This window comes from Microcebus murinus, chromosome 1 (assembly GCF_040939455.1).
Source record: "Microcebus murinus isolate Inina chromosome 1, M.murinus_Inina_mat1.0, whole genome shotgun sequence".
Taxonomy (NCBI): Eukaryota; Metazoa; Chordata; class Mammalia; order Primates; family Cheirogaleidae; genus Microcebus; species Microcebus murinus.
The window spans coordinates 76,394,738-76,422,429 of NC_134104.1; the positions used below are offsets into that span (position 1 = coordinate 76,394,738).

A 27,692-nucleotide genomic window follows, 5' to 3' on the forward strand; every position below is an offset into this window, starting at 1 on the left:
TTTTCATTAGTTCAATGAGAGGGTGGGACGAGATGATTCCCTAAGGTCCTTTAAATTCCAAAATTCTAATCCCAATCCTATTTCCTGCCAGAATTTTCCTGCCAGAATTTTCCAGATGACCCCGCCAAACTCTCATTATCCTAGTCAGGATAATACCAAAAAGCAGGAATAGTATGTTTATAACAGCCACTTCTCAAAGTTCTATGGCCACAGGCATGCCAATCAGAGCTTGCAATCTGCTGGGGGCAACTTGGTGGCATGTTATTTGGACGAAACTTGTAAACATATCATACTACCACTGCCCTTTACCAAGAAACTTTAAATATCACTGATTTCCCTTTGGCAGGATAACATTTCCTATTTTGAGGCTTTTTTGCTCTATAACTAAATTCCCCGGGCAGGCCCATGTAGGAATGGGCTTTAAGAACCTTCCAGTTCACAGGAAACCTTTATAGCCCAGTCCAAGCCCACAAACTGGCCTTCCCACCCAGGCCCATCAGGATGATGAGGATGGAACTGCTGACACTGCACATTCATAGGTTGAAGAAGAGCAGGACCCCAAGGCTGTGGTCCGGATGCTCACATTTTATGAAAATTCCTCTCCAGCCTGATTTCCCGCAGTTCTTGGTCTTCAAGGCATGTGTGCATCTGCATAGCAGCATCTGCTTCCTTGGAATGTGGCTGCAATGTGTGGATTCCTGCAGTGCACGGATGATGCATACGAATCACAGCTAGTTAAGGCTGCCAGCAAGAGGAGAGCACAGATGCTAGTCAGGGAACCAAGAGACCTGGGTTCTGGCTGTCACTCCATACTAACTAACCTTGGGCAAGTGACTACCCCTAGGGGGGACTCAGTTGCCTCCTCTGTCAAAAACAAGGAGTTGAACCAGATGTTCTCCAAGGTGCACCTAGCCCTGATAACCTGTGCATCTAAGACCTTAGAAATCAGAGTCCAACTCCATGATCACCATGTCCAAAGCCAGGGAAGGGCAACTCATTGGCCAAGGTCACACTTGGACCAGAATTTACGTGTCAAGACTCTCAGTCTTTTCTTCTTTTAAATAGATTATACTACAGCAAAGCCCCATCTTATGAATGCTTAGGTTTTTAAGGTAATGTAAGGCAAATATTTTCTATAGTCAAACTTACTCTTAAAAATCCCTTAAATTCTAGAGTATTATCTTTTAGATATCCAGAAGAGTTTTTTTCCCCAGAAATGCAACAAATTATACTTCCTTTGGTTGAACATCAAATGAAGTGGTCAATGTGTACTTACAAAAGAGCGATGTAGCTACAGTTACAAAAAAGAAGTATAGTTACTTAGAAACCAGAACAACCAAGAGAAGAGCAGATTCACACAATTCATTTTCAAGTTCACTTCATGGCACATTCTCTCACTGTGTGCAATAGTTCAATTGGCATGTGTTAAATGCTCATATAGCGCAATGTCACTGTTCTCCTGTTAACCCTATATCCTTGATGTACTCAACATTTCCTCTGACTTCCCACTGTTAGTGCCTTAGTTCCTATTCTTATTCCTCTCACCTAGTCTTTTGCAATAGCCTCCTAAATGTCTACCAGAGGTCAGTCCCTCCCCATCTGTTTTACCCTGTACATGTATTCAGAGGAATCTTCTTAAAACATTCCTTTGATTATGCCACTCTCAAAATCTTCCAATGGCTCCCATTGTCTATGAAACAAAGCCCAAGAATCCTACTGAAAACCTACCATAAGCTGGATACCATACCAAAGACTGGGCCTGCAAAGATGAGTAAGATCGTCCCTGACCTCAAGGAATTCACAGTTCCATAGTGTGCCATGAGTCAAGTGTGTAATTAATAAATTTAAACCAAACAAAGTAACACAAGGGTTATCAGGAAGTATACACATTTGGAAGTGGTCATTTCTGCATGGCCCAGAAAGGCATTGAAAATAATTGATGACTGAGATAAGTCTTGAGGGATGAATAGGAATTTAGTAGTGCTGTCCCCTAAGAAGGAAGTCTCAGCAGAGCTACCATGAAGGTGTGGTGGTTGAAACAGATGAGAATGAGGCAGAACAGAGAATAATCAGGGTTGGCATCTTTTAGGGGGATATAAGAGAAAAGCCTAGAAATATCATCTGAGGATCAACTGAGAAAATATTTTGGTAAATTTGGGTTTAAGCATGTGCACCTAAGGTCACAAGTAAGTGGTCACAAGGTAATTAAATGAATTAACTATATATATATATATATATGCCATCCTAGTATTGGCTTATACTGCATTTTGAAAAGAAAACAAGTAATATCAACATAAGATTTCTGTGATCTCAAACAAAAATCCACTTTCTGAATTCCCTTAGAATACCAAAAAATCTGTCAGCTTCCTGCATGCCAATAATCAGCCGGCACCAGGTGGAGGTGCACTGTGGGTAGGGTCCCCACTATTCCCTACAGATCCCCCCATGCTAAAGCTTTCTAGCATCTTGATGGCACCATTGATTCTCTCACAGCAAAGAAAGTAAAACTTTTTCTCTTGTTATCTCTATCAAAAGTAGGAAAGATGAAAGTTTCTGAGCAGGACACATAGTTTAGGAAAAATTGGTGAAAAATTTATTTGTGGAGTGAAGGATATCTCTCTGTATTTAATATTCAAAGTAAAGAATTCAAGCAGCTTGTTTCATTCATTTATGTTTTCTGCCTGGTATTTTTTGGTATTTGAGTCTAGGACTTCCATTTAGAAGCTATGATTGGGATTGGGGTACAGAGAGGAGACACAGCCAGGGTGATGCTTGAGGAAGCTTAATCTGGAACTCTATGTAAGGGTAGTTAACCACAGGTAAAGCCAAAAGCAACTAGAGTTATTGAGTAAGGCCATTTGGGCAGCTATATTGAATAGATTGGATATGTCTGCCCTGAGCACAGTATATTCCACAGGCCTCTTTGACAGCTATGAAAGCCCTGCTAGAGATGAGCAGAGGTAAACCCCACAGGAACTGGCTGTGTGGGGTGGAGGAAGAAGGAGGAATCGGAGGTTCCAAGCCCAGGTTATGACAGCATAGTGGCCTCTTTCCTAGAAATGGAGATCAGGAGCATGAAGAAGATGGGTAGTATTAGGAAGATATAGAATGTGTTGAAGTTCCTTGAGTTTGGAATACAGCTGGCAATGCTGGTCTAAATTTTGAGGCAGGGCCTAGAGTCCTAAGGGTAGATGTGGAAAGAGCCCAGAGACGGTGGTGGAGAAAAGGTGAACCACTGGGATTAAATCCTGTCTCTGCTACCGTCTGAATGAGACACCTTTGTTTCTTGATCTCCCTCAGTATTGGTTTTGTCATCAGTTTAAAAAAAATATTATGATGGATACAATATCTTCCTTGCAGGAGGGTTTAAATGAAATGGTGGCTGTAAGTGGGATCAGTATGGCAGACGGCAATCGGGTTCAGTAATTAGGAGCTAAAGCTTTGGAGCCATTGAGACCAGGGGTCAGGGCCTGCCTCCACCTCTAACTGGAACAGTTACTTAACCTTGCCAAGTTCTCCTTCTCCATCTGAAAATGGGAATAATAATAACGATGCTTATCTAATGGCTTATTGTGAATGCCAAATGAGGTCAATGCTTTAATGACATATGTCCAAAACATATGTAATTAGCTCATAAATACTATTATAGAGGGAATGAGGGCAAGGGTATGAGTGATAAAGTGCCTGCCCGATGAATGTCAGTTTTCTTACCTCCTCTGACTCTACCACTAACTGGCTATATGTTATGTGACCTTGCTAATGTCACTCATTCCCCACACCCCTACTTTATGGGAAAGTGCTTGGAAAGGACTATTCAAATATAGAAGGTTGTTTACTTCTCCTTTGTGTTTACCTTGTAGAAACACAAATTTTATGGCAGTTTCTAATCCATGTTACAATTAGCTTACGAAAAAGGAAACTGAGGCACAAGTGAGTTTGTCTAAGTCTCTGCAGCAAAGCCAGGTCTCAGTCCCTCTCATCCCGAGTCACGGTTCTGTCTCTCTGTGGAGCCCTTCTCAGAGCAGGTTCTACCCTGGAGGGAGTCTGGATGTGCCTTCTGGCTGTGCGGTATTCCCAAGGCAACACTTTGCCTGGCAGGGTAATTTAGTGAAACTTAGTAAAACACAAGGTCCTTGAGGGTCCTTGGTCCCTGTGTTGTCTAGATTATGTTAAAGAAATTTCTCTTTTATCTTGACTTTGAGAAGAAAAATAATAGGAAATGGAGTCTGAGGTGCAAAGGATGGGGTAGCGCTTGATTTATCTGTCTGCGGCACACAGGTTCTAATGTGAGCCCAAGGTTACTCCCACCAGATTGTCAGCCCCACGAGATCAGGGCACATTTCCGTGTTTTCTCCAATGGAAAGCACAGTCCTGGGCAGAACAGGAAAAGACACATGTCTCTTGGCAGTGAGTGTAAAGGAAGGGGCTCGGGCCTAGCAAACAGCCACCAACTCCTGCTGAGACCTTGGGCAAGTGGCCTTTTCATTCCAGGCCTCGGTTTCCCCATCTGCCTTGTGAGGAAATTGGATTAGCTGGTCTCTCCAAGCCCTTCCAGTTCTGATGTCTATGACTCCCAGTCCATTGCCCATCCCCCCCCACATTGGCCAGTCTGCATCCTGCTGTGTAATTGAGAGGTAAGTCCCTGCCCAGGGGCACTCTTCTGACTCCTGAGCTCCTAATTTCTGTGCAGTGCTCTGTGTTTGCTTAGAACAAGCCCTCGACCTTCAGTCTGCGCTGGCTTCACCTCCTGCAGCAGCTCTGCTAATTCTCTGGGAGTAGACAGGAGGTCACAGAAGGAAATGAGAAATGGATAAACATTTCTCATGAATTGCAGTTGTAGCCCCAGTGGGATTCTTCCGCTCCAGAGACACCAGGTCCCAAATACCAATTCCAGCTGATTCAGAAGAATCAGAAAGTGCAAATGAGCTTCAGAAAAGTGTGACAAAAGCTCATTTCATGCAGGAGATGCACACAGCACAGACTCCAGGGTGATGGAAAATAGCAGGAAGCTCCCCGTGCTGGGCAGTGTGAGGTCGGAGTGTCAGGGTTGCTCACGCGTGCACATCTGTGTGCTTGTATGTACACGGGCTGCTCTTAGAAACACCTTGGTAAAAAGCAAAGCTGCCATGTACTTCCGTGTGCTTATAGAGGGAAGAGGTAGGGAAGGAGAGCTGTTACTTTATTCAAATATTCATTGAGTATCTACAGTTTACTAGAGCTTAGGGTACAGCAGTATAATAGATAGATATCTCTGCTAATGTGCAGTAGGGTAAACAGACAATAAACTCTAAACATAACCCATGAATGAATTATGTAGTGAGTAATAAGTTGATAGGTGAAGAAATGAATTGAGCAGAAAAAAATGCATGAGTTGAGATGGGGGCTCTAATTTAAATAGGGTGATCAGGGTGGGCCTCATTGAGAAGGTAACATTTGGGCAAAGATTTGAAGAAGATAAGAAAGTTTGCAGCCAGGCATGGTGGCTCACGCCTGTAGTCCTAGCACTCTGGGAGGCCGAGGCTGGAGGATCTGTTAGCTCAGGAGTTTGAGACCAGCCTGAGCAAGAGCAAGACCCCGTCTCAAAAAAATAGCTGGACAACTAAAAGTATGTAGAAAAAATTAACTGGGTATAGTGGCACATGCCTGTAGTCCCAGCTACACGGAAGCCTGAGGCAGAGGAGGCTGAGGCAGAAGTATTGCTTGAGCCCAGGAGTTTAAAGTTGCTGTGAGCTAGGCTGACGCCCAGCACTCTAACCTGGGCAACAGAATGAGACTCTGTCTCAAAAAGAAAAAAAGAAAGTTTGCTAAAAGACGTGGCTTTCTGGGGAGTAAGCATTCCAACCAGAGGGAACCTTCAGTGCAAATGCCTCAGGTGGAATGTGCCTGTCATGTTTGAAGAACAGCTAGGATGCTGATGGTCACATGGCTGGGGAGATAGACGCAGAGGTACAGGTGGGGAGCGGGAAGGGAGGCCAGGACACAGGGTTCCTGCCAAGGGCTGCGGGCCAGTGGCAGACTTTACAAGCTGTTTTCCCACCCAAGGTCCCATTTCATCTGATGCCTAGAGGTCAGTGTTAATGGTCACCTTTTGTGTTTGTGAAAACTGAGGGCTGGAGACCGTGTGCTAACAACCAGACTGGGGGTGGGGGACAGAGGTGTGCAGTGACACACCATTCACTATTCAAATACCACAGACATCAACAACCTCAGGAGCATAGGTAATAGAACCATGCTGAAATAACTAGGCAGTGATGAGTTTTCATATAAGTTGTTTCTAATATAATATATTTAATTGTAAGTTGATGAAGCTTAATTTTAATGACGGCTGTGTTTAACAACAGGTTAGCAAAATGCCTGAAAGGTTGACAATTGGATCCTGTAAGCTGGTGTGAGCTGAGGGCTATTGGTACCCTGCCTGTGGAGGTGAAAGTGACACATGACATATGAGTGGCAGAGCTGTGACCAGAGCCTAGGTTGTTTGGTCTCCATTCCGGTGCAAAGATTTGAGGATGTCAGTGTAGGTGGGGTCAGGGCAGGGTGCTGGGCAGTGGCAGACGAACACACCAGCTCACGCACTCCCGGGAGCTCTGCTGGAGGATGCTAGCTGCTGCGGATCCCTTCGTCCACTCAGCACTGGCCTATTCACCGTCTTCACCGGGTCCTGACAGTGGCATACCTTGAGCCTGGCAGCCTCCACTGCAGAAGAACACAACAAGCCTTTGTTTTTCCTGTCCTCGGGCTATTTTCCTGAACTGAAATGTTTGGGGCCCAGCCTCCTAGTTGCTGAAGGGATTTGCATGTGAATAGGCCCAGCTCTGAAATCCCAGAAGGGGTGGGGTATGGGGAGTCTGAGCCATTCTCAGGCCAAAGAGAGCATAAATCCTCCCAGGCCCGCCTGCCCAGCCCCCGCCCCCGCCCCCCAGCCTGCCCCCTGTGAGACGTGGGCACTGCCTGTTTCCCACCTGCGGGATGCCGCTTCCCAGGCTCTCAGCAGGACTCCTTCCCTGCCAGCTCTTTCTTCTCCCCTGCTCCTGCTGCCCTTTTCTGCCCAGAGCCCTCCCTGAGAATGGGCAGTCTTTCCTGGCAGCAGTGGGATTCTTGGCCTCTTAGGACCTGCCAGCTGTTTCTCTCAGGCCCCCACATTCTTTATGGTGCCTGCCATTTGCAAGTACACAATACCTTCTGAGAGGCTCCCCCAGCTCTCTCAGGAGATTTTTACTCTGATTAACAAATAAATAAGAACACCATTTGGGAAATGCAGTATACCTGGGCCCTGTACTGGATCTGCCATTGACTGGCCATGTGACTTTGAACAAGTCTGTTTATTCACCTGAAAAAGGACAGGTATAGACTTGAGGTCCATTAATGCCCTTTTCCACTCTGACCTTCTATAGTTGTCTGATTCCAGTTACTGAGCCAAACCTGGAAGTTAGAACATCTGGATTTTGGCTCAGGTGTGCTACTACTAGGCTATGTGGCCTTGAAGAAGTCACATTACCTCTCTCTGGGCTCAGAATTATATCTGCCTGAGGCCAGGTGCAGTGGTTCACACCTGCAATCCTAGCACTCTGGGAGGCTGAGGCAGGAGGATCACTCTAGAACAGGAGTTCGAGACCAGCCTAAGCAAGAGCAAGACCCCATCTCTACTAAAATTAGAAATAAATTAGCTGGACAACTAAAAAATATATATATAGAAAAAATTAGCCAGGCATGGTGGTGCATGCCTATAGTTCCAGCTACTTGGAAGGCTGAGGCAGAAAAGTTGCTTGAGCCCAGGAGTTTGAGGTTGCTGTGAGCTAGGCTGACAGGACCACGGCACTCTAGCCCGGCAACAGAGCCAGACTCTGTCTCAAAAAAAAAAAGAAAGAAAGAAAGAACCTAAGGTCTCAAAAAAAGAAGGAATGGGAAAACAAGCTCAGGAATAAACCCCTAAGAAAGCTTTCATAAATAAAATCTGCTTTACTCAAAACAAAATAGACAAATAGTTAATAAAATAAAGAAAAAATAAAAAAAAGAATTATATCTGCCTGAAATGCATTCATTACATAACTGCTGTTAGGAGCAAATAAAATAGAGAAGGTGAACATGCCCTGTCAACTGGAAAGTTTTACATAGAGGAAGGAATTATTATTATCATTACTTTTTTTAATGGCCAAATAACTTGGACCAGGACTGGAGCATCAACCTCCAGCCTCTCTTGTTTGAGATCACTTTGAACCTTAGATCTGCCAGCATGTTATTTCTATTTACATGGCTTTCCAGAGCTTCTGAAATGCAGCACACATGCAAACACACATAGCAGGTGCCTCCTTCTTTTCTAGGCTCAGTTCTTGTCTGGTGTCTGGTACCTTTAACTTGCATCTACTCATAATCTTTAGCTGAAACTTGAGGCTACCTGGTAAAGTAGTAAGATTGGGCCATTAACCACTGGCCCAGCACCTGGAAGTGATGGGCTTTCAGTGAGGGTGAGCTCAGGGGTACAAGGCAGTCACCTATGAGCAGGAGTCGTGGGCCCACGGCTGTCAATGAATCACTGGCCTACACTCACACACCTAGAAAAATCTTTGGAAGCACAGGACAGTAAAAAGAGAAATTCCTGGACTTGATACTGTCCTCTTCCAGAGAGACGGAAGCCTTTAGAGAACTCACCTGCTAGGATTGTTGGGAGGCTTTGTACAGGGCAGAGAGCCAATCAGACCTATAAAGCCACCCACCAGAGGAGGAGGCTGGGCTGAGGGGTCTCTCTGGGTTCCCTCCCAGCTCAACATGCCCAGTGTCTGGGGTCCTCATAAAAGGAGAAGCCCGTGCTGATGGCTTCAGTGAGATTAGGAAGAAGGAGTGAAGTTTAGAAAATAGACGATACCAAGACAATTGCAGTTTCTGAATGCTTCTTCAAACCTCGGGTGTGGCCCCTGCCCCATCCAGCTGGAAGCCCAGGAAGGTGTCACCTCAGCTGGTGGTGGATCTCAGTAGTCCCATTTGTCACTGATTTACCGAGTGCTGATTATGTCCCAGGTAGTTTCCTCAGTGTTTTGTGTATATCGACTCCTGTCATGTCACAACAGTTCTGTGATATAAATGCTATTATTTCACTATTTTACATAAGAGAAATCCTATATACAGAGTGTATTAGTTTTCTAGGGCTGCTGTAACAAATAGCCACAAACTGGATGGCTTAACAGCCACCTTAAATTGTTAAATTCCTTAAAAACAGGAATTTATTCTCACATAATTCTGAGGGCTAGAAGTCTGAAATCGAGATGTTGGTAGGACCATGCTCCCCTGAAGGCTCTAGGGGAGAATCTTTCCTTGTCTCTTCTAGCTTTCTGGTGGTTGTCGGCTACCTTTCGCATTCCTTGGCAGCGTGACTCCAATCTCTGCCTCTGTCTTCCCATGCAGTCTTCCCTCTGTGTGTGTGTCTGTTTCCAAATTTCCCTCTTTCTATAAGGACACCAGCCATTGAATTAGGGGCCACCCTAATGCAGTATGGTGTTGTCTTAACCTGACTGCATCTGCAAAGACCTGCTTCCATATAAAGTCACATTCAGAGATACCAGGTGTTAGGACTTGGACATATATTGGGGGGGGGACACAATTCACTCTGTAACACAAAGAGTTTAAATAATTTTTCCAACATCTAATAATTGGTGAAGATCATGTGCAACCTATGTAAAAATGAGGTCCCACATGGTCCACTCTCAGTAAGGGGCTGCATCCTAAGAAACAGAAAACTTAAAAAACTGAAAGCAACTCACAGTTTGACTCACTCTTGAGAAACCTAAAAAGAGCAGAAATGTTCTTATTGCAGTCTTTCTTAAACATCCAATATCGATCTATTATCTCTTTCTGTCTCTCTCCACCTCCCTTCCTCCTTGCCTCTCCCTTTCCTTTTCCCAAAGTCCTAATGAACTCCAGACTAAGAAGCTCTTCTGTTTCCTCTTATCCATCCACTTACACTCACCTACTCCCCTTCTTGGAGTTCTCAATCACAAACACTATCTCTGAGACCCTCCCTGCGTACACTGTCATATGTGAATTTTAGTTATTCTGAGTTTCTTTCTTTCTTTTTTTCATTTTATTTTCCTTTTTTTTTTTTTTTTTTTTTGAGACTGGGTCTTGCTCTGTCACCCAAACTGAAGTGCAGTGGCATCACCATAGCTCACTGCAACCTCAAACTCCTGGGCTCCAGTGATCTTCCTGACTCAGCCTCTTGAATAGCTGGGACTACAGGTGCATGCCACCATGCCAAACTAAATTTGTGGAGTGGGATCTCAATATATTGCCCAGGCTGGTCTCAAACTCCTGGCCTCAAGCAATCCTTCTGCCTTAGCCTCCCTAAGTAATGGAATTACAGGCGTGAGCCACCGAGTTCAGCCTGTTCAGAATTTCTTGATTGTTTTATCAGAATGTTATCTGTCACCTTATTGTTTATAAAGCAAAAGATGTCCATCTCTTTTTCAACTCTGTTGAGGTCCAAGGAGATGATAGATGGCTGAGGCGTCCCCATCCCATATCCTATGAGGAAGGGAAGAATTGGGGATTATGGGAGATAAGGGACCCTGAATTTCCAGGCTGGTTTAGTTCCCCCTCCTTTGTTTGTTGACCTAAACTGACTAATGTTACACACCTGAGTAAAAGCTACAGGGAAGCAGCTTCTAGTCCAAGTTCCTTTTCAAATGTAAAAACAGAGGACAAAGAAAAATTACCTCCAGTTCCACTAGCCACCGCTAAAAGTTTCTTCTAACTCCTTCCACTTTTTATTTTTAATGCATACTTTCAACATACATGTAATTATACCATATATACAAAGTTTTTCTGCTTTTTCACTTAATATCACCTACTAAGAATATTGCTAGATCATTGTAAACTCTCCATTAATGTGATAATTAATGGCTACCTAATATTTACTAAATTAATGCTAATTTAACTATTCCTCTAGAATTGAATAATTTACATTGTTTCTAATATTCTATTATTATATGACTGTTATAAATATCTTTGTTCATAATAATTTTTTCACATTTAGAATATTTTCCCCTAGGTTATATTCCCATATATGGGACAAAGGGATAACTTTCTAAGTTAACAATAATTCAGAAAGATCTATCTTGAGAGATACTGAGTTTCTCACTCCTCCATCTAGTAGTGAAAAAGTGGCATGATTTTTGGTAAGAGTGTGATAAAAACATAGTAGGTTAGACTAGGTGGCTTTTTAGGCCTCAAGAATCCATAAGATTGTGATTCTCCAAATTTTATAAAACGTCGGTCTTATTCTTTGCCCCAAATCACTTTCTTACTCCCCATAAAAGTTATCTTTAGCTGTGTAACAAACCACTACAAAACTTAGTATCTAAAGCAACATCCATTTTGTTTGCTCATGATTCTGTGGTCCAGAGTTTGAACTGGACTCAGAGGGATGTTTTTTGCTGGATTTGCCTGGGGTTGTTCAGGTGGCTACAGTTGTTCAGAGGCTTGACAGAAGCTGGAAGTTGCCAGGTGGCCTCACTCACTCACTCATCCTGGAGCTGGCAGTGAATACCAATGGGTTGGTCTAGAGATCTCAACAGGACAGCTTCACTCTACCCTGTGTGGCCTTTTATTCTCCAGTAGGCCTCATAGGGCTTCTTCACACAGGGGCCTCAGGACGTGTTCCACATGGGAAAGCATTAAAGAAAAAATTATCCAATCATACTTGTTAAAGCACAGTAAGGCAGATTTTATTCAGGATCATGATGATAAGCATAGACACCACAGCAGTGGGATTTTGCAGTGGGGGAGAGAGATCAGGCTCAACTCCAAACACAGCATGAATAAGTGGAGATTTATAGCCAAGGAGCAGGGTGGGGTTATTGGATAGAAAATTATAAGAGGAAACATCAGGGGTATGGGGGACTCTAGCTAAACCAACCCAACAGGATTCTTGCTGAAGACAGGCCAGGGTGATCAGACATCACCTGGGATATGGTGGAGGATGAAGAACCCAATCAGATGTCTGGGGTGATAAGATTTCAGTTTGGGAGTTCTTGCTAGACTGATTCAGCAGTGTTCTTTTCTAAAACTGGATTTTACAAAGAAGTGCACAGATGAGCCTAGGAGAAGTTTCAGAAGCCTAACTAAAGTATGGCCAAGCAAACAATCTTTGTCAATAGCTACAGTGCCTCCTGAGACTCAAGTCTGGAATTGGCATACCACTTCTAATACACCATATGCTTTTTGTCAAAGCAATTCACCAGACCAATCCGTGAGCAGTGAAATCACATTGCAAAAGGGTCTGAGTGTAGGCGTGGAAAGGATTATTGTGGTTATTATTTTACAAACAACATACCACAGTCTACCCTCATGACAAAATAATTCACATCCTTCTCATATGCAAAATATACTTTTGCCCCCTCCCCCAAAGTTTCATCCCATTAGCAGGTCAGGCTTGAAGCCCAGGAGCTCATGATCTAAATCATGTCTAGAGGCAGATGAAACGCCAAGGGTATAGTAGCTCTCTAGATATAGCTCCAGAGATCACGGAACCTTAAAATTAAGTTATTTGCCTTCATATACCAAATAATTCCTTTTCTTGGTGAGATAAGAACAAGATAAAAACAACAGAACTCTTACTGAAAAAACAGGGAGAATGCGAGGCATATGGCAATTACTACTTCGTAGTAATTCTAAAATACAGCCAGGTACATGTGGCCTACTCCAGATACCAGGAATATTCCTGATTAGAGCCCAGTTCTGCTCCCTGGGAATGATGAGAACAGTTCCCTAGTCCATTGCTCCCTGTGTCTGTTGACTCTGGCCTTGACTCTGCCTCTGGCATTTTAGCTTCACCTTCTGAGACATTCTTCCCTTTCTATCAGAAATGGCCAGTGTTTGCAGCTGGGTAGTCTGTTCACCCTACTCTCTGTACATAGAAACCTGAAGCCCAGAGGCCTGTTTCCATTTTGAATTGTCTTAGTCATTTCTAGTCTCAGCTGATATGTCTCCCTTAACATCTTTTTTGGATCTTCTATACAGCAGAATATAGGCCACTCCACTAGACGAAAAACACACCCACAGGTCTTTTCAAAATAGGCCTCTCTACTCTGGGGGCATGTCAGGGTGCTATGAAGTAATGCCTTTAAGAGTCTTAGATGCCTTCTGGTGTAGCTGATTGGGAGTACTAGGCACTGCCTTAAATCTTCTAGATCTTAACAAAGGGTTATTACAGTCACATATTTGACTTGACATTCACCTTGAAGCCATATTTGCTTTTAAAATATTTTGCTGCTGGAGAGACAATTTTTCAAACCAGCTAGTTCTGGGTCCTCTATATTTCCTCTAAGTTCTGCTTGCACACCGAAGACTTACTTCCTGAAGTGCCTTGCCATATATAGCTAGAAGTGCATGCTGACACTTTCAACATTCTGTCTAGAGATCTTCTTAGCCAGACCTACAAGTTCATTATGTACATTTTTCTACCTTCTAAGTTGCCACAGACAAGTTTTGCCAATTGATTCACCACTACATAATTCACCTGTCTTTTTTCAAGGTAGAAATGTTGGCATCTGCAAGGGGATTTGATTAGTCAAGTCCATCCAAGGGCCCAAAATGGGACCGAGAAGGTGAGGCTCATAGAAAGAAACCTCAGAGAAGCTGTTCACTGTAATCAGCTGTAAGAGAACCCTCTTACAAGATCACTGCAAGCATCTGGTGGTAGACATGGGTCACTCTTGGTCTTCGGAGCCAGTAGTTGGAAAGAAAAGCTGGATACAAAGTATGGAATATGAGGACAAGTTAGAACTCATTGGACGTGTCTACATCTGTTCATCTCTCTATCTGATTACAAAGCAACCTTTGAGAGTAATGTCTATGGCCCTTCAAACTTGCACAAATTCCTCTTTTGGCCACCCTAACCTGAAGCTATACAGGGAAGGAAATTCCAGGGAACATAGTTCCCAGACTAACTAAATCAACAACAGCATACTCCCTGAATATCTGCCTAGATAAAGTCCGAAATGCTCAAGAGCCCAGAGTAGATTTCAGAAGGGCTCCTGAATATAGCTTGGGGATGTTGACAAGCAAAGACATGAGGCATGTGGACTGCAAAACAGCCTTAGTTTTTCACCTTGTGCACCTTGTGCTAGAGAATCAGGATGATGCGACTCTGAACCTGTATCCACCACTCACTAGATTCATTTACCATTCACTGTGTTCACCATTCACCTTGCCTGGTTCATTTAAATTATCTAGGCTTCAATACCCTCATCTATAAAATGGGAACAATCACTCCTGAGCTGCTTTCCCCCTACATTGCTTCCAGGAGTCGATTGGTGCCAATTGGTAACTGTCAATGCATTTGTTAAGCTGATGTGATGAATCTATGTGCAAGTGGAGAGCAGCAGTAGCTGCCCTTCCACAGAAATTTGACCAACTTCCTGCTGCTCTGCCTCAGTGTTGCCCAGGAGGTTTGTTCTGTCTCTGCTGAGATAGAAAACTCATGGAAAACAAAGACTCTGGCTTCTCTTTAGATTTGCCTTCCCAGCTCTCTATTTTCAACAGATCTCCTTCTGAAGACTAGGCTATTTGGGGTGGGAGCATGGAGCACGGTGAAGATTGAACACCCCAGGCCTTCCCTGGGGTGCATGGAGCATGTGCATGAAGCACGGTGAAGACTGAGCACCCCATTCCCTCTGCCTGGATGCTTTCCCACCACCCCCCCAACCTCCCCTCACTATTTCTACCTGCCTAAATCCTACTCACCTTTCAGTCATCAGCGCCAATGTCATTCTCTTCTTTCTAAGTGTCTTCTGATTCCCTTCAGCTGGGTGCAGTTTTTTCCCTTCCTTAAACTAGGTGCTCCCATCTTTCCTTGCAGTTTCCATACCCTGACAATACCCTAACACACGTACATTTTGAGCACTTACCTTATTCTCCTACTAAATGTCACATTCCCAGAGGCAGGGGACTTTTTATTAAACTCATACAACAAACAAATAATTTTTGTTATCCTCCACATTATAATCTAGATAGAACTTGATACATAAATATTTATTGTATTGAGTTGAAAGAAAACAAATTGAGGACACACAGCCACGTGTTGATACGTTGCTAACGACAATCTATAAGGACAGGGTTGCCTACAATAATAGAAAAATGAAGAGTTTGTGATCCCCAACCACACAGGGTGTCCCTTATCATGAATTTCTTGTCTTCACTTGATAAATCCCTCCATCATATTGATATGATGACCCCAGAGATGGGACAGTCCAAGCAGAAGCTAGGGCTCAATCCTCCTATACTCAGAAGTAAAGGATCTTTATAGCACTTTATATACCACAGAGAGGATGCAAATATTAACCATGGCCAGTGACCCTTCTGTTTAAGTTATGGCTGGAGCTGTCACAGCTGCATCCTCTCTAGGAGACAGTCCATGCACCGAGATAAGGTTTCAAGAGGCCCTCGGGCCAGGAAAATTGTTTGGCCAAGTGTCTGTGTCTTTTGTCATGTACTGAGTTGCTGAGTTCTTTTCCCTTGTCTTAGGACAGTTCCAAAAGCAAAACTGATATCAGAAAATGCTCATGTTATCTCTCTACCCTTGAGCAAGTCATTTCCCCTCTCTGGACCTCGGTTTCCTTTAGAAGGAGGGAGATTGAAAGAGCTTTTAAAGGTCGCTGCCTACGCTGATATTCCAGGACTCTATTCTGGGCTGCAGACTGAATTCCCAGGGGCCCAGGCTACTGGCCTTCTCTTCTCTGCTTCTGTAAGTGTCTATGGCTCAGCTTTCCTCATGGGTCTCTTACCTATTCTCTGGAATACTGTGACTCTGCCAGTAATGAACATTTGTTTGCCATCATGAACTGGTCCTTAACCTCAGAAATTACAAGGAAGGAGGCTATTTGTTACAGACCCTAGATAGTGTCTCCCTAGTCCAAATGATCTCTGGTTTGGTTCATTTGAAAGTGTTCATGCTGTAGTCACTGCAGAACCCAAGAGGCCTTGAGGATGCCAAGTTACAGAAAGGAGATATGTGGCTAAAACTGTTAATGCTCAAGGCATGACTATTGACTGGTAACTGATTTTGTATCACATAGTCATAAACCACAGACAAGTTCAAGTTCACCAGCAGGCAACAATCTGTGTATTGAAACTGCTGCTCACCATCTTCGAGTTGGTTTATGTAATGTATGGCTGTGATGACTTGTTAGAACTATGTCAGGCTATATATAATGACTGCTGTGTCAGAACTGGAAGGAAATCTAGTTGAAGCCACTGTTTACAGGTGGATAATTGAGAGCTAGAAAGGGGATGGCCATGTAGCAGTTTATGGTAGAGTCAGGAATAGGACCCAGGACCTCCAATTGCCAGGTTCATACACTTTACATTACCCCAAAGCAAACATCACCAAGATAGTGCACTCTAGTTCATGCAGTTACTCATAGAAGAATTCCTTTCCTCAGCCTTCACTTTAAATCTATTTAGTCTTCTTTTTATTAAATTCCAACAAAAGCACTTTAACTGGTTTCTAATTTGTAACATATTAAAAATAAGCAGACAGGAAAGTGCAGTTAATTGACTGATAAAAAGGCAAGAAATAAAGCACTACATTAAAAAGACATAAGAATTTTAAGGCATTACAGTCTGGCAATGCTCAATGTAGGGCAAGCAACATTATACAACTCAACATCCCAAGATTATTACTTTAATGTAGTATCATGATGGTTGACATTCATAACAATGTTCCTGGATCACCAAGAAAGGGTCAGCATATTTCACTTAAGAAAAGTAGGGACTTGTATAAACCACTTTAAAAAAAAAAGCATTATACCAATACAATTTTTTTTTAATTATATTAGGTAAATCTTCAGCTATCTGGAAAACTCAATCAAATAAAATAACCCAGCAGCTGGGATGTTCAAGGAAGTGACATGTCAACTGTATGCAGATAGGCACAGTCTACATTAATAAGGCTGGTGTGAGTTCGGCTAGTATCTGCAGAGAAAAGGAATAAATAGCAAAGCCATGATCTCATCTTCTGTTTACACTTCAATTCCCAAAGTTAGTGATTAATTGTCCTTGTGTTTTGTTGCCAGGGCAAATTGTTTTTCTTTAAAACTCTCACTTATTTTAAATAAATAAACCATTAGTTTCAAAACAGAAGTGTCAAATGTCAAGATACTTTTGACATATTACGCTAATGAACAAAACAATGAATTCATTAGAAGCCACTAGAGATAGGTAGTCTTTGAGAATTTTCCTTTAATGACTTTGAAAAGCAGCAGAAATCATTCTTGGTAAAAGATTTTCTCAAGTATCTTGGCTAAAACATCAGTCCAGAAGTTTCAAACACAAATACAAGCTTAAAAGAATGGAGTTAGGCATAAGAAAATAGAGTTAGTAGTGGGGAGGTCAAGTATTCATAGTCAAATAAATATACCCACCAGCTAACATATTGAGTTTCTCAAATCAGACTCTCATAACATCTGCTTTAGGCAACCGGTTTAGGATCTCTGCTAGGGTCTCTGAATTTGCACGGGGCCTCTGGCTCTTCCAGAGTAGGGAATTCTTTTAGCAAACAGACAATTTTTTTGCATCTAAGCCTTAACAAGCATGTGCACATGCACAAAGATACACAAACATGCACACTTTCTGAATGATTCTAATCAATAGTTTCTATATTATTAAGACTACCTATTAAATATAGTTCTGATTACATGACTTCCCTGTTTAAAAGTTTTCACTGTTTTCTATTTACAGCATTAATGACATTCAAGGCCAACCATAATCTACTTTCCACATATCCTTCCAAGTACATTTCCTCCTACAATCCCCACAGACTCCCTGGCTTTTCATTGTTCTCATTGTGCTTAAAATAGGTCTTGCACTGTTAGTTCTTGTAAACAAATATTTATTGGATAGCTTCTATGTGCCAGGTCTCGTTCCATGCACTGAGGACACATCTGTAAAGAAAAGAAAACCCTGCTCTCCTGTAGGTTATGTTCTAATGGGCATCTTTCATCTCCTTCTGAGTGTACTTGTGCAGTACTTGTGCTTCTATTAAAGCACTTGTCACACTGTATAATAATTCTGTTTGTGTCTGTTTTCCTCGATCTCAACATGCTGTCCTGTGCACAGCACCGTCTTACCCATCCATCTCTCATCACCCCCATCTCATGCTTTGTTCAGTGGCAGGCAGGTACTGGTGCTCAGTGAATGACTTACATTGTGCATAACGTTTCTTTGCTTTGGAAATGTGGTTAAGTTCCTGTTGCACATGGAATCCATCACAAGGTTAACTAAATTTAAAAATTTTTAACATAGAATTATTTTTAATAAATTAGCCAGTTGGTTGTCAATAGGAAGGATAATTGTCAAGTTACTTCTGATGGAACCAAATAAAATGAATGAAACTGGTCAGATGACCACATTACCTTAACCTGCAATGTGTCCTTCCTCAAATTCCAGAATCCCTAATCCCTTATCTTTGGGTTTCCCGGGCTGTCTACTCATGGGCAGTTCCTTCTTTCTTTCTAAAGATCAGGAGAGAAGTGAAAATGGGAAGCTGCTCATCTTGTTCCCTTTCTCTTTGACCTCCAAGGTAGAAACTGAAGACCAGGTGCTGGCAACCTTCTGTGGCAGGGAGACCACAGACACAGAGCAGACCCCTGGCCAGGAGATGATCCTCTCCCCTGGCTCCTTCATGTCTGTCACTTTCCGGTCAGACTTCTCCAATGAAGAGCGATTCACAGGCTTTGATGCCCACTATGTGGCTGTGGGTAAGTTGAATAACAGGGTGGTTCATCCCCAGGTCTCCCTGTCTGTCTAAAAGTGAAGCTGCCTGTGCCCTCTCCTTTACAGTGAGCACCTGTATACCCTCCACATAGACTCTACCATTAATGTCTTACTGCATCTGCTTTCTCCCATATCTATCCATCCATTTATCCTCTGTCCGTCCATTTAGCAAGTTGTATTTTTGATGTGTTTCAAAGTACATTGCAGACATTAGTACATTCCTTCCTAAATACGTCAGCATGCACAGCATTTTGTTAGAGTTCAATATCTGTTCAAAGTTTTGACTTTAAGCATAAAATTTACATATAATGAAATGCACAAATTTTAATTATACATTTGCTGAATTTTGAAAAATCTATATTTATGTGTAACCCAAACATCTAACAAGACAGTAAACTTTACCATCAGCCCAGAAAGTTCCTTCATGCTCCTGCCTGGTCAATTCCTGCTCCCACCTCCCTTAGAGGAAACAACTGTTCTGATTTTTTTCTGCCATACATTAGTTTTTGGCTCTTACAAAACTTCATAGACATAAACACACAGAGGATATATTTGGGAGTGAGGATTCTTTAACTCAGGATAATGTCTTTGAGATTCATTCATGTGCCACATGCATTAGTAATTTGCTCCTTTTACTGGCAGAGTAATTTTCCATGTGTTAATATGAATATGCTACAATTTATTTATCCATTCTCCCATTGATGGCCACGTGGGCTTAAACCATTTTTTGGCTTTCATTAATAAAATCTCTATGAACCTTCTTATTCAAGTCTTTTCGTGAACATATGTTTTCATTTCCATTGGATAAATATACAGGAGTAGAATTGCTGCTTCTTAGGACAGTTGTATGTTTACTTCTATAAGAAATTTCCAGATCTTTTCCAAAGCAATTGCACCATTTTATATCTGTCCATCCATGTTTGAGAATTCTGGCTGTCCCACACCCTCACCAATATTAGATGTTGTCAATTTTTAAATTTTCAACCACTCCAGTGAGTGTGCAGTGATACCTCATTATGGTTTAAATTGCATTCCCCTGATGACTAGTGATGTTGAACATCTTTCTGTGTGTTTGTTGGCCATTCACATACCCCTCTTGGAGAAATGCCTAGGACAAGACTTGACCCACATTAGGGGCTTAGAAAGAAAGAAAGAGGAAGCATGGGGTGGATGTGAAAAGCACAAGCTCTGTAGCCAGCCCACCTGGATTTGAATCCAGGGTCTGCCACTTACTACCTGTGTGACTTTAAGTTCTGCAATGCATCTATGTCTCCGTTTCACCACCTGTAGAATGAGAATAGTAACGGAATGTGTAGTAACAAATGTGGAATGCTTCCTGAGGTTGTTGCCTGGCACACAACTATTATCACAACTGTTAGAGGATAATGGTCCCACCAAGAGTCAGAGTCAGGTTGCCTGGGTTTGAACCTGGCTCTCTGTGATCTTGAATAAGTTGCTTAACCTCTCGGAGCTCCAGTTTCCTCATTTGTAAAAGGAAGATAATAGCTACACCTCTAGATTTGATGTAAGGATTAAATAAGAGAATGCATGAACTTCCCAACACAGTGGCGCATACTAAATGCTCCATAAAGATTGGCTGCCATATTCATCACAGCGTACATATTGACGGAGAGGCTCTTCCTACCCTGCAGATGTGGATGAGTGCAAGGAGAGGGAGGACGAGGAGCTGTCCTGCGACCACTACTGCCACAACTACATTGGAGGCTACTACTGCTCCTGCCGCTTTGGCTACATCCTCCACACGGACAACAGGACCTGCCGAGGTAGGGCCTGGGTTGATTCTATACCTTGCCGTTAGATGCCACATCTTGAAGAAGACTAGATGAAGGTCAGGGGAAAGACAGATACCCAGTAGTAACAATTAAAAATGAAGTCAGAGATGTGCCTCAGATACCACACGGGTGAAGATGCTAAAGTGCCCACCCAGCCTAGAAAGCCCAGAAGCCTGGGCTCGGCTCTCCAAGGACCATGTGAGAGATGCTGTAGACTACGAGGCCTTCTTTATTCCTGGGCAGCATTTCTGCTCTATAGGTCCTGTCTCCTTTCCTCATGTAGGAATTAGGGGGAAGCCTGGGTTTCCCAGTCCTTTCTCTCTGAGCCATGAACAATGCCTGCCCCAGCAGTTCCTTTTCCTTTTCTCTTCCGTGGCCTCTATATTCCTGCAAGTGGAGAGACCTCAACCCGAAGGAAAGAAAAGGGAGGAGAGAGGAAAAGACAGACACAGCAGGGAAACTTGCCATTCCTTCTATCTCTCATCCACAGAGCTACTGTGCTTTTAGTCTCAGGCTGGGGGAGGGATGGAGAAATGGAAGGATTCAGCCACTTTCCAAGAGGAGCTCTTGGACTAAGTGGGACAATAGCCACGTGCGCAAATGGTGAAGTGTAGTAAGCGCAACATTTGCTACACTCAAGTAATGGAAGCCTGGACACGGCACAGTCAGACCTGAGGAGGCCTGGAGAAGTGGGCAGAGATGCAAGAATAAAGAGAAGGAGGGCATTCCAGGCAGAGAGAATGCTTCTGTGAACATCTCGAGGTGTGATAGAACTTGGAACGTGTGGGGAACTGCCAGTAGGTGACTGTGATCCAGGGTTAGGGGCTGCGCTGAGATCTCACTCGGAAGCTGAAGGAAAGAGCACTGGAGGGGGGCAAAGCTGGGGACAAGAGTGGCTTTTCCTCCTTCTTCAAAAACTGCTATTTGCTTCTGAGCAAAACTCCATGTAACCCATCAGTATAAAGCAATAGTAAAGCAAAGAACAGGCACACCCCAGAGGTTTCAAAGAGGGTTGTGTTTTCTATTGCTTTTATTCAGTTAAATTTTTCTTGAGTATTTACTATGTGTTGAATAGGGTGGGGGCTTAGGGTAAAGCAAGTTTTCTCAGTCATTCTTTTCATTTTCAGCCCTGCCCCCAGGAGACTTTTTAAACATTTTTCTAATTACTCCCCTCCCCCATGAAATTTTAATACTACACACATATACTGTATATTTTGTTTGTGTATTCTCTGTGTATTAGGCATAAAAAAGTAAGATCTCCCCAACCAAGAACCAATTTTACCCCCCTTGGAGGTGTGATCATCCCATGAGGACACTTGGGGTGGAAAATGAAAACAGCGACTCAAGGAATGTCAATTTAACCTTGTTCTGCAGCTCCTAGCTGTGAAGCTTTGTTGGTCGTGCCTCCTGATCTGAGCCACAGTTTTCTCTTTTGCAAATGAGCAGAATGTACAAGGGCCTAGAAAGATCGACATCCCAGATGTGGGATGACTCCACCAAGGGTAAAGGTTCAGTGGCAAATAAAGGTCCCTCAGCAGTGCTAAGTCATGTCTAGGATCCCAGGATACTGGATTCCTGGTTGCATTAACACAGTGGGAGCAAAGTGGAATCCCTGAGCTCATGGAACCTACAGTCATGCGGGGGCAAGAAAATCAACACATGAATATACAATGTAATGTCAGGGAGTGGTTAAAAGAAAAGCTTCAGCCAAATTAAATTTGACAGTTTAATTGAGCAAGGAACAATTTGCAAAGTGGGCAGCCCCCCAGACCAGAATAGGCTCAGAGTGACTCTGGGGGTTGCCACATAGCCAGATAATATTTATGGACAGAAAAAGGAAAGTTGCCTATAAAAAATGGAAGTGCGGTGCAGAAACAGCTGGATTGGTTACGGCACAGTTGCAGCGTTTGCCTGGTCTGATTGCAGTTTGAATAGTTGACCGCCTGTGATTGGTTGAAACTCAGTGACAAGTGCAAGAGTAGGTTATAGTCTACTTACACATCCAGTTAGCTTACAGTTACTATGGACAGAGAAAGCTTTAGGCCAAATTTAAAATATGCAATGAGGCAGCTTTAGGCTAAACTTAGTTTAACAGAGTGGACAGCACAATAAATAAAGAAAAGAAAAGCAGGGCAGGGGCTAGAAAGAGAGGGTGTGTGAAGGGCCTGTAGGAGATGAGGGATCGAGTAGCTGTGTGCAGACACCTGAGTGAAGTTCTGGGTGGAAGGGAGAACATGACCAAAGAGGTCCAGACATCCCCTTGACTGCTCCATTTCAAAACCTTCCCATCCCAGACTCCCAGACTCCCAGACTCCCTCTCCCCAGCCAATACCAGATGAGAAGGGCTAGCGCACAGGGTGAACAGCCCTGGACAGAGAATTGAATCTTGATGCTGCAAATCACTAGTTGTGTGACTTTGGATAAGTCACTTCTCTTCATTAAGCTTTAGTTTCCCCATCTGTAAAATAGGGATGCTGATTCCTTCCCTGCCTACCACACGGGACCACTGGGGAAATCATACAGTAACAGATAAGCAAGGCGCTGCTGTGCCATGGTCACAGTGTGCCATTTCTCTGCTATGTTTCCAACAGTGGAGTGCAGTGACAACCTCTTTACCCAGAGGACCGGGGTGATCACCAGCCCTGACTTCCCAAACCCTTACCCCAAGAGCTCCGAATGCTTCTACACCATCGAGCTGGAGGAGGGTTTCATGATCAGCCTGCAGTTTGAGGACATTTTCGACATTGAGGACCATCCCGAGGTGCCCTGCCCCTATGACTACATCAAGGTGAGCCTGCAATGGACATTTGTCCTGGGGATGCTGGAAATTCTTGGCTGAATTGGAAAAATTGATATTCTGAGCCCTTCATCTTCTCCCAGGATAGGTGGCCAAACAGCCAGTTTTCCAAAAAGTCATTATTTAAAATAACATTTTCCATATTCATCAGATCCAGTCTAGGAATCTTCTCTGACCCCAAATTAGCTCCCTGGCCACTCGGGTGATTTGAGGAAGAGAGTCACAGAGTCATATATGCATTTTGGAAAGGTGCCTTTGAGGGCAGACCCAGCTTCATGAGTGTGCATCCTATGCGGTCACACAGGGCTCTGGGCTCAGAGGCCCCAGGCTTGGTTCAATGTCCTGCCATCACCATCTTGAAATTCTTAATACATATTGAACAAGAGGCCCCATATTTTCATTCTGCACCAGACCTCACAAATTATGGTGCTGGTCCTGCTTGGGGGAAGAGGCTATGTGAAAGGCAAATCAAGAGTGAGGAGAATGCCACAGGCCAATAACTACTCAATGTGTGGTCACTCCAGTAGTGCAGGTGAGATGTGAAGGCAGCCTGAATTTGAGCCAGAGCTGGGATAGTAGGGAAGATACTTTTGAAATATGCAGGAAGTGAAATCAGTAACTCTTAGAGAGTGATCAGTCGAAACATTCAAGTGGAACTGAATATTATGGTCTGATCCCAGGACAGACACTGAGCTGGGGATAAAGATGGGTGCCCTCGAGTGTATAAACCATGCACCTATCTATACACCTGATGGCACCAATCTAGAAGCTGCACTCGAGTCCCTCCCTGCTGCCCCCTCCCAGCAGAGCTAAGACATGGTCCCTTGCATCAGAGTCCTCTCACACTGCAATTACCCTGACTTCTGTTGCTGCCACTGCCAGCAGGAGAAAACTATGGTTTAAAGGGGTCATGTGGTGGGTTAAGCCCACCCAGATGATCCACCTGTCTTTAGGTCAGCTAACCAATAACTTCAATATGTCTGCAAGTCCATTTTGCCATAGAACGTGATATAATCACAAAGGAACACGGGGTGAAGGTTGAGGGGACTGTCTTAGAATTCTGCCAGCCCCACATAGTGTCCCAGGAGCTACACGTGGGAACCTCACCCAGGCACATGACCTCTTGGGGTTGCATTTCTTCCCCCTTTGCACAATAAGGGTGACCAGATGAAGATGTCACCCAGGATTCCAGAAGTCACCATATGTCAGTTAAGGAATCCTGGTTCCCAGAGATGGAAGGAAAAGGGGTGAAAGGCATAGAAGAGACCCAGGAATTGGTGTGTGGGGGGAATCTGGATAAGCCAATGTCACCTACTGCCATCTCTTCTCCACTGCCACCCTCCCAGTCAAAACCTCACTGCCTCTCTCCTGCTCAACTGCAAAAATTCCCAACTGATTTTCTTGTTTCCACCCTTGCCCTACAGAATCTATTCTCCCAAAGAATCTAGTGTGATCTTTATAAAATCTAGATTAGAGTTAAGATTTTACTTGGAACTAAACCTGAATTTCTCTATACAATGCGGCCCTCCCCTGTCTTCTGGCCTCATGCCATGGTGCTCCCCCTATCCCGGCCACTCTGGCCTCCTGCCTGTTCTTAACACTTGCCCAGCTCTTTTCTGCTTTGGCCTTGGCCTTACATATGCTGTTTTCTCTACCTGGAAAGTCCTGTTCCCTCCTCTTCAAACAGGCTCCTACTCATCCTACATGTCTCTGATCCAATGTCACCCCCTCCGAAAGGCCTTCCTTGGTCACCTATTTGAACTTATTATCTATTATATCACTATTATATAAAAAATGAATTGTATATATCACATAGATTTTACTATTAATGGATAAGTTATAAACATATAGCATATATTTCTATTATATATTTATATCATCCTGATTATTTTTTTATTATTCTTATGATAGCCTATAATTCTTTTGTTCATTACTTGTTGTTAGTCTTCCCCAACTAGACTGCAGGCTCTTTGAGAGCAGGGACGTTGTCTATTTGTGTGCCAGACAGGGCTCTGCCCTTCTTTGAGCCACGATATGTTCATCTTTAAGCAGAGGGTTATTAACCCACCTTGTCTACTTTGAGGACCACGGTAAATTATAAATGAAAGAATAGAGATGAAATCATTTGGTGAGAGGTAAGGCCTACTAAAAATGTACCAGAATACCATGGGTTCACATAGAGACTTCCAGAAAACCCTGGAGAGCAGTGTGGAGGTGTTGCCTGCAGCGGCCACCCCAGCTGATCAGATGTGGCCCTCTCTGTTCTACCTCACTTCTCACAGATTAAAGCTGGTCCAAACGTTCTGGGGCCCTTCTGTGGAGAGAAAGCCCCAGAACCCATCAATACCCAGAGCCACAGTGTCCAGATCCTGTTCCGCAGTGACAACTCGGGCGAGAACCGGGGCTGGCGGCTCTCCTACAGGGCGGCAGGTAAGCTCTCCCTCCCAGGCCACGCGGAGCGCTGTGCTCAGCCCGCCCGGAAGCAGCGGCTGAAGGAGGAGAGGTGCAGGCTTGGAATGCCTCCTGGAAGCTGGTGGGACTCCCAGATGAGTAGCTTGGGACCAAGGTGCTTTCCTGACTTGGTTTTCCATCTATAAAATGGGGGCAAAGGCAGCAATAATGTTGAGTAGACTAGACTGGTTTCTCTAAACTTAGGGCTGAAATTTGGATGTGGACTAAAGCTCAGAACATTGCATTATGGCACTTTGCCTTCTTGTGGGTCTCATTCTCCAGTCCCCCAAGGTAGCCAGTCCTGGCCCAAACCCTCATAGAGCCATCTGACCTGTAGTAACTGATTTGAAATAACTCAAGGCAGAAGAGAGTGACCATCAGAGACAAAAGACCCAGCTGGGCATGACTAATCCAGTTCACAGAGGGAGACCCCGGCCTGGCCTGCGTGGTCACCTGCAGTGCCCCATGGGGGAGAGGAGTGGAGAGAGGATAGTAACAAAAGAGAGTTTGTTTAGGAAGCAGTGTCAGAGATAGGCCTGAAATCCTTTAGCCTTTTGAAGAGAGGACTTAGAGGCATGTGATCACAGTCTCTCTAATGATTTGAAGAAGGGTCTTGGGAAGAAAGAGTGATTAGGGTCATCCTGGGTAGCCCACCAGGGCAAATTATGTGAAGTAAAAATTACAAGGGCACACATTTCGGCTGAACAGGAAAGCATTGTTCACTCAATTAGCAGAGTTTGTGTACGGAAGGTACAGATTAGGGAGGTACTGAGCTCCCTGTCACTATACGGATGCAAATACGTTTGGTGTTTACTATGGAGGAAATTGGAAAGAAGCATCGTTGGGCAAGAGTTAGATTCAATGACATTTAATATTCCTTTCAACCCCAAGTTTTAATGAAACCATCTGGCCAACCACCAAGTTGGAAAGTGACTTGCTCACAGATCCGCAGATCCAGAGTGAGTTTCCTGCAAGGCCTAGAAGGCCCAGGCCTCCAGTACCTAGTTGTGTGGTTTTCCCACCTCCATCAGGCCTTGCGTTCTAGGGCTGGCCCTTTACTGCCAGGCTTCTGGTTTTCTCACCTGCTGCTCTTTCATTCACTCCCCACCAGGAAATGAGTGCCCAGAGCTACAGCCTCCTGTCAATGGGAAAATCGAGCCCTCACAAGCCAAGTATTCCTTCAAAGACCAAGTGCTCATCAGCTGTGACACAGGCTACAAAGTGCTGAAGGTGCGGGGCCCTGCCTGGGGAGGGGTAGAAACCAGGCCAGAGAAACTCTCCGAACCCCTGGGGACAGATGGGCTGCCAGAGCTTGTCATAGTCCCAGCACAGTATTTCCTAACTGGCCCATAAACCTCCTAAATGCTCCAGAAATTCCGAAGCATAAGGCTGTCTCTCACTTCTGGAAGGGGCACAAAAGTTTTTTTTGTTGTTGTTGTTTTTAATCAAAGCAGGGACTGGTTTGAATTTTTTTAAATGTGGATCCATTCAGCTCTATAATCAAGGCTGACAATGGTAATGATATTCATCAGACTTACAGGGTGGGGTGGGTGGCAGGAAGTCGAGGTTTGAAACGTGGCAGACTGGTGCTCCTCATTCCCCTACCCTCTGAAATGGTGGTTCTTCTAGGAATCACCTGGCTAGCATTAAACCAAAAATCACCTCCCAGGTCTCACTTGAGATCAACTAAAGCAGAACCTTTGGGGCTGGGACCGCTGATTGGGTTTCTTTTGTTCCCCAGGAGAGTCTAACGTGCGGCCAAGCTGGAGGACCACTGCTCTCAAGGAATGGTTCTCCATAGGGGTCCCTGGACTAGCAGCCTCACATCACCTGGAAACTTGCTAGAAATGCAAATTCTTGGGTAGGGCCAGATCCACTGACTCAGA

General features: G+C 43.9%; 1 protein-coding gene across 4 annotated transcripts in view; it reads left to right on the forward strand.

Moving 5' to 3' along the window:
• The window catches only part of MASP1 (MBL associated serine protease 1), a 67,070-nt gene that overhangs the window by 10,445 nt on the left and 28,933 nt on the right, over positions 1-27,692 (forward strand). For all 4 annotated transcript variants that reach the window (XM_012789627.3, XM_012789628.3, XM_012789629.3 and 1 more), the window contains 5 exons: positions 18,572-18,749; positions 20,418-20,549; positions 23,150-23,346; positions 25,638-25,785; positions 26,918-27,036. In XM_012789627.3, the coding sequence (XP_012645081.1) occupies positions 18,572-18,749; positions 20,418-20,549; positions 23,150-23,346; positions 25,638-25,785; positions 26,918-27,036 (774 nt within the window). The remainder of the gene's footprint in view (positions 1-18,571; positions 18,750-20,417; positions 20,550-23,149; positions 23,347-25,637; positions 25,786-26,917; positions 27,037-27,692) is intronic.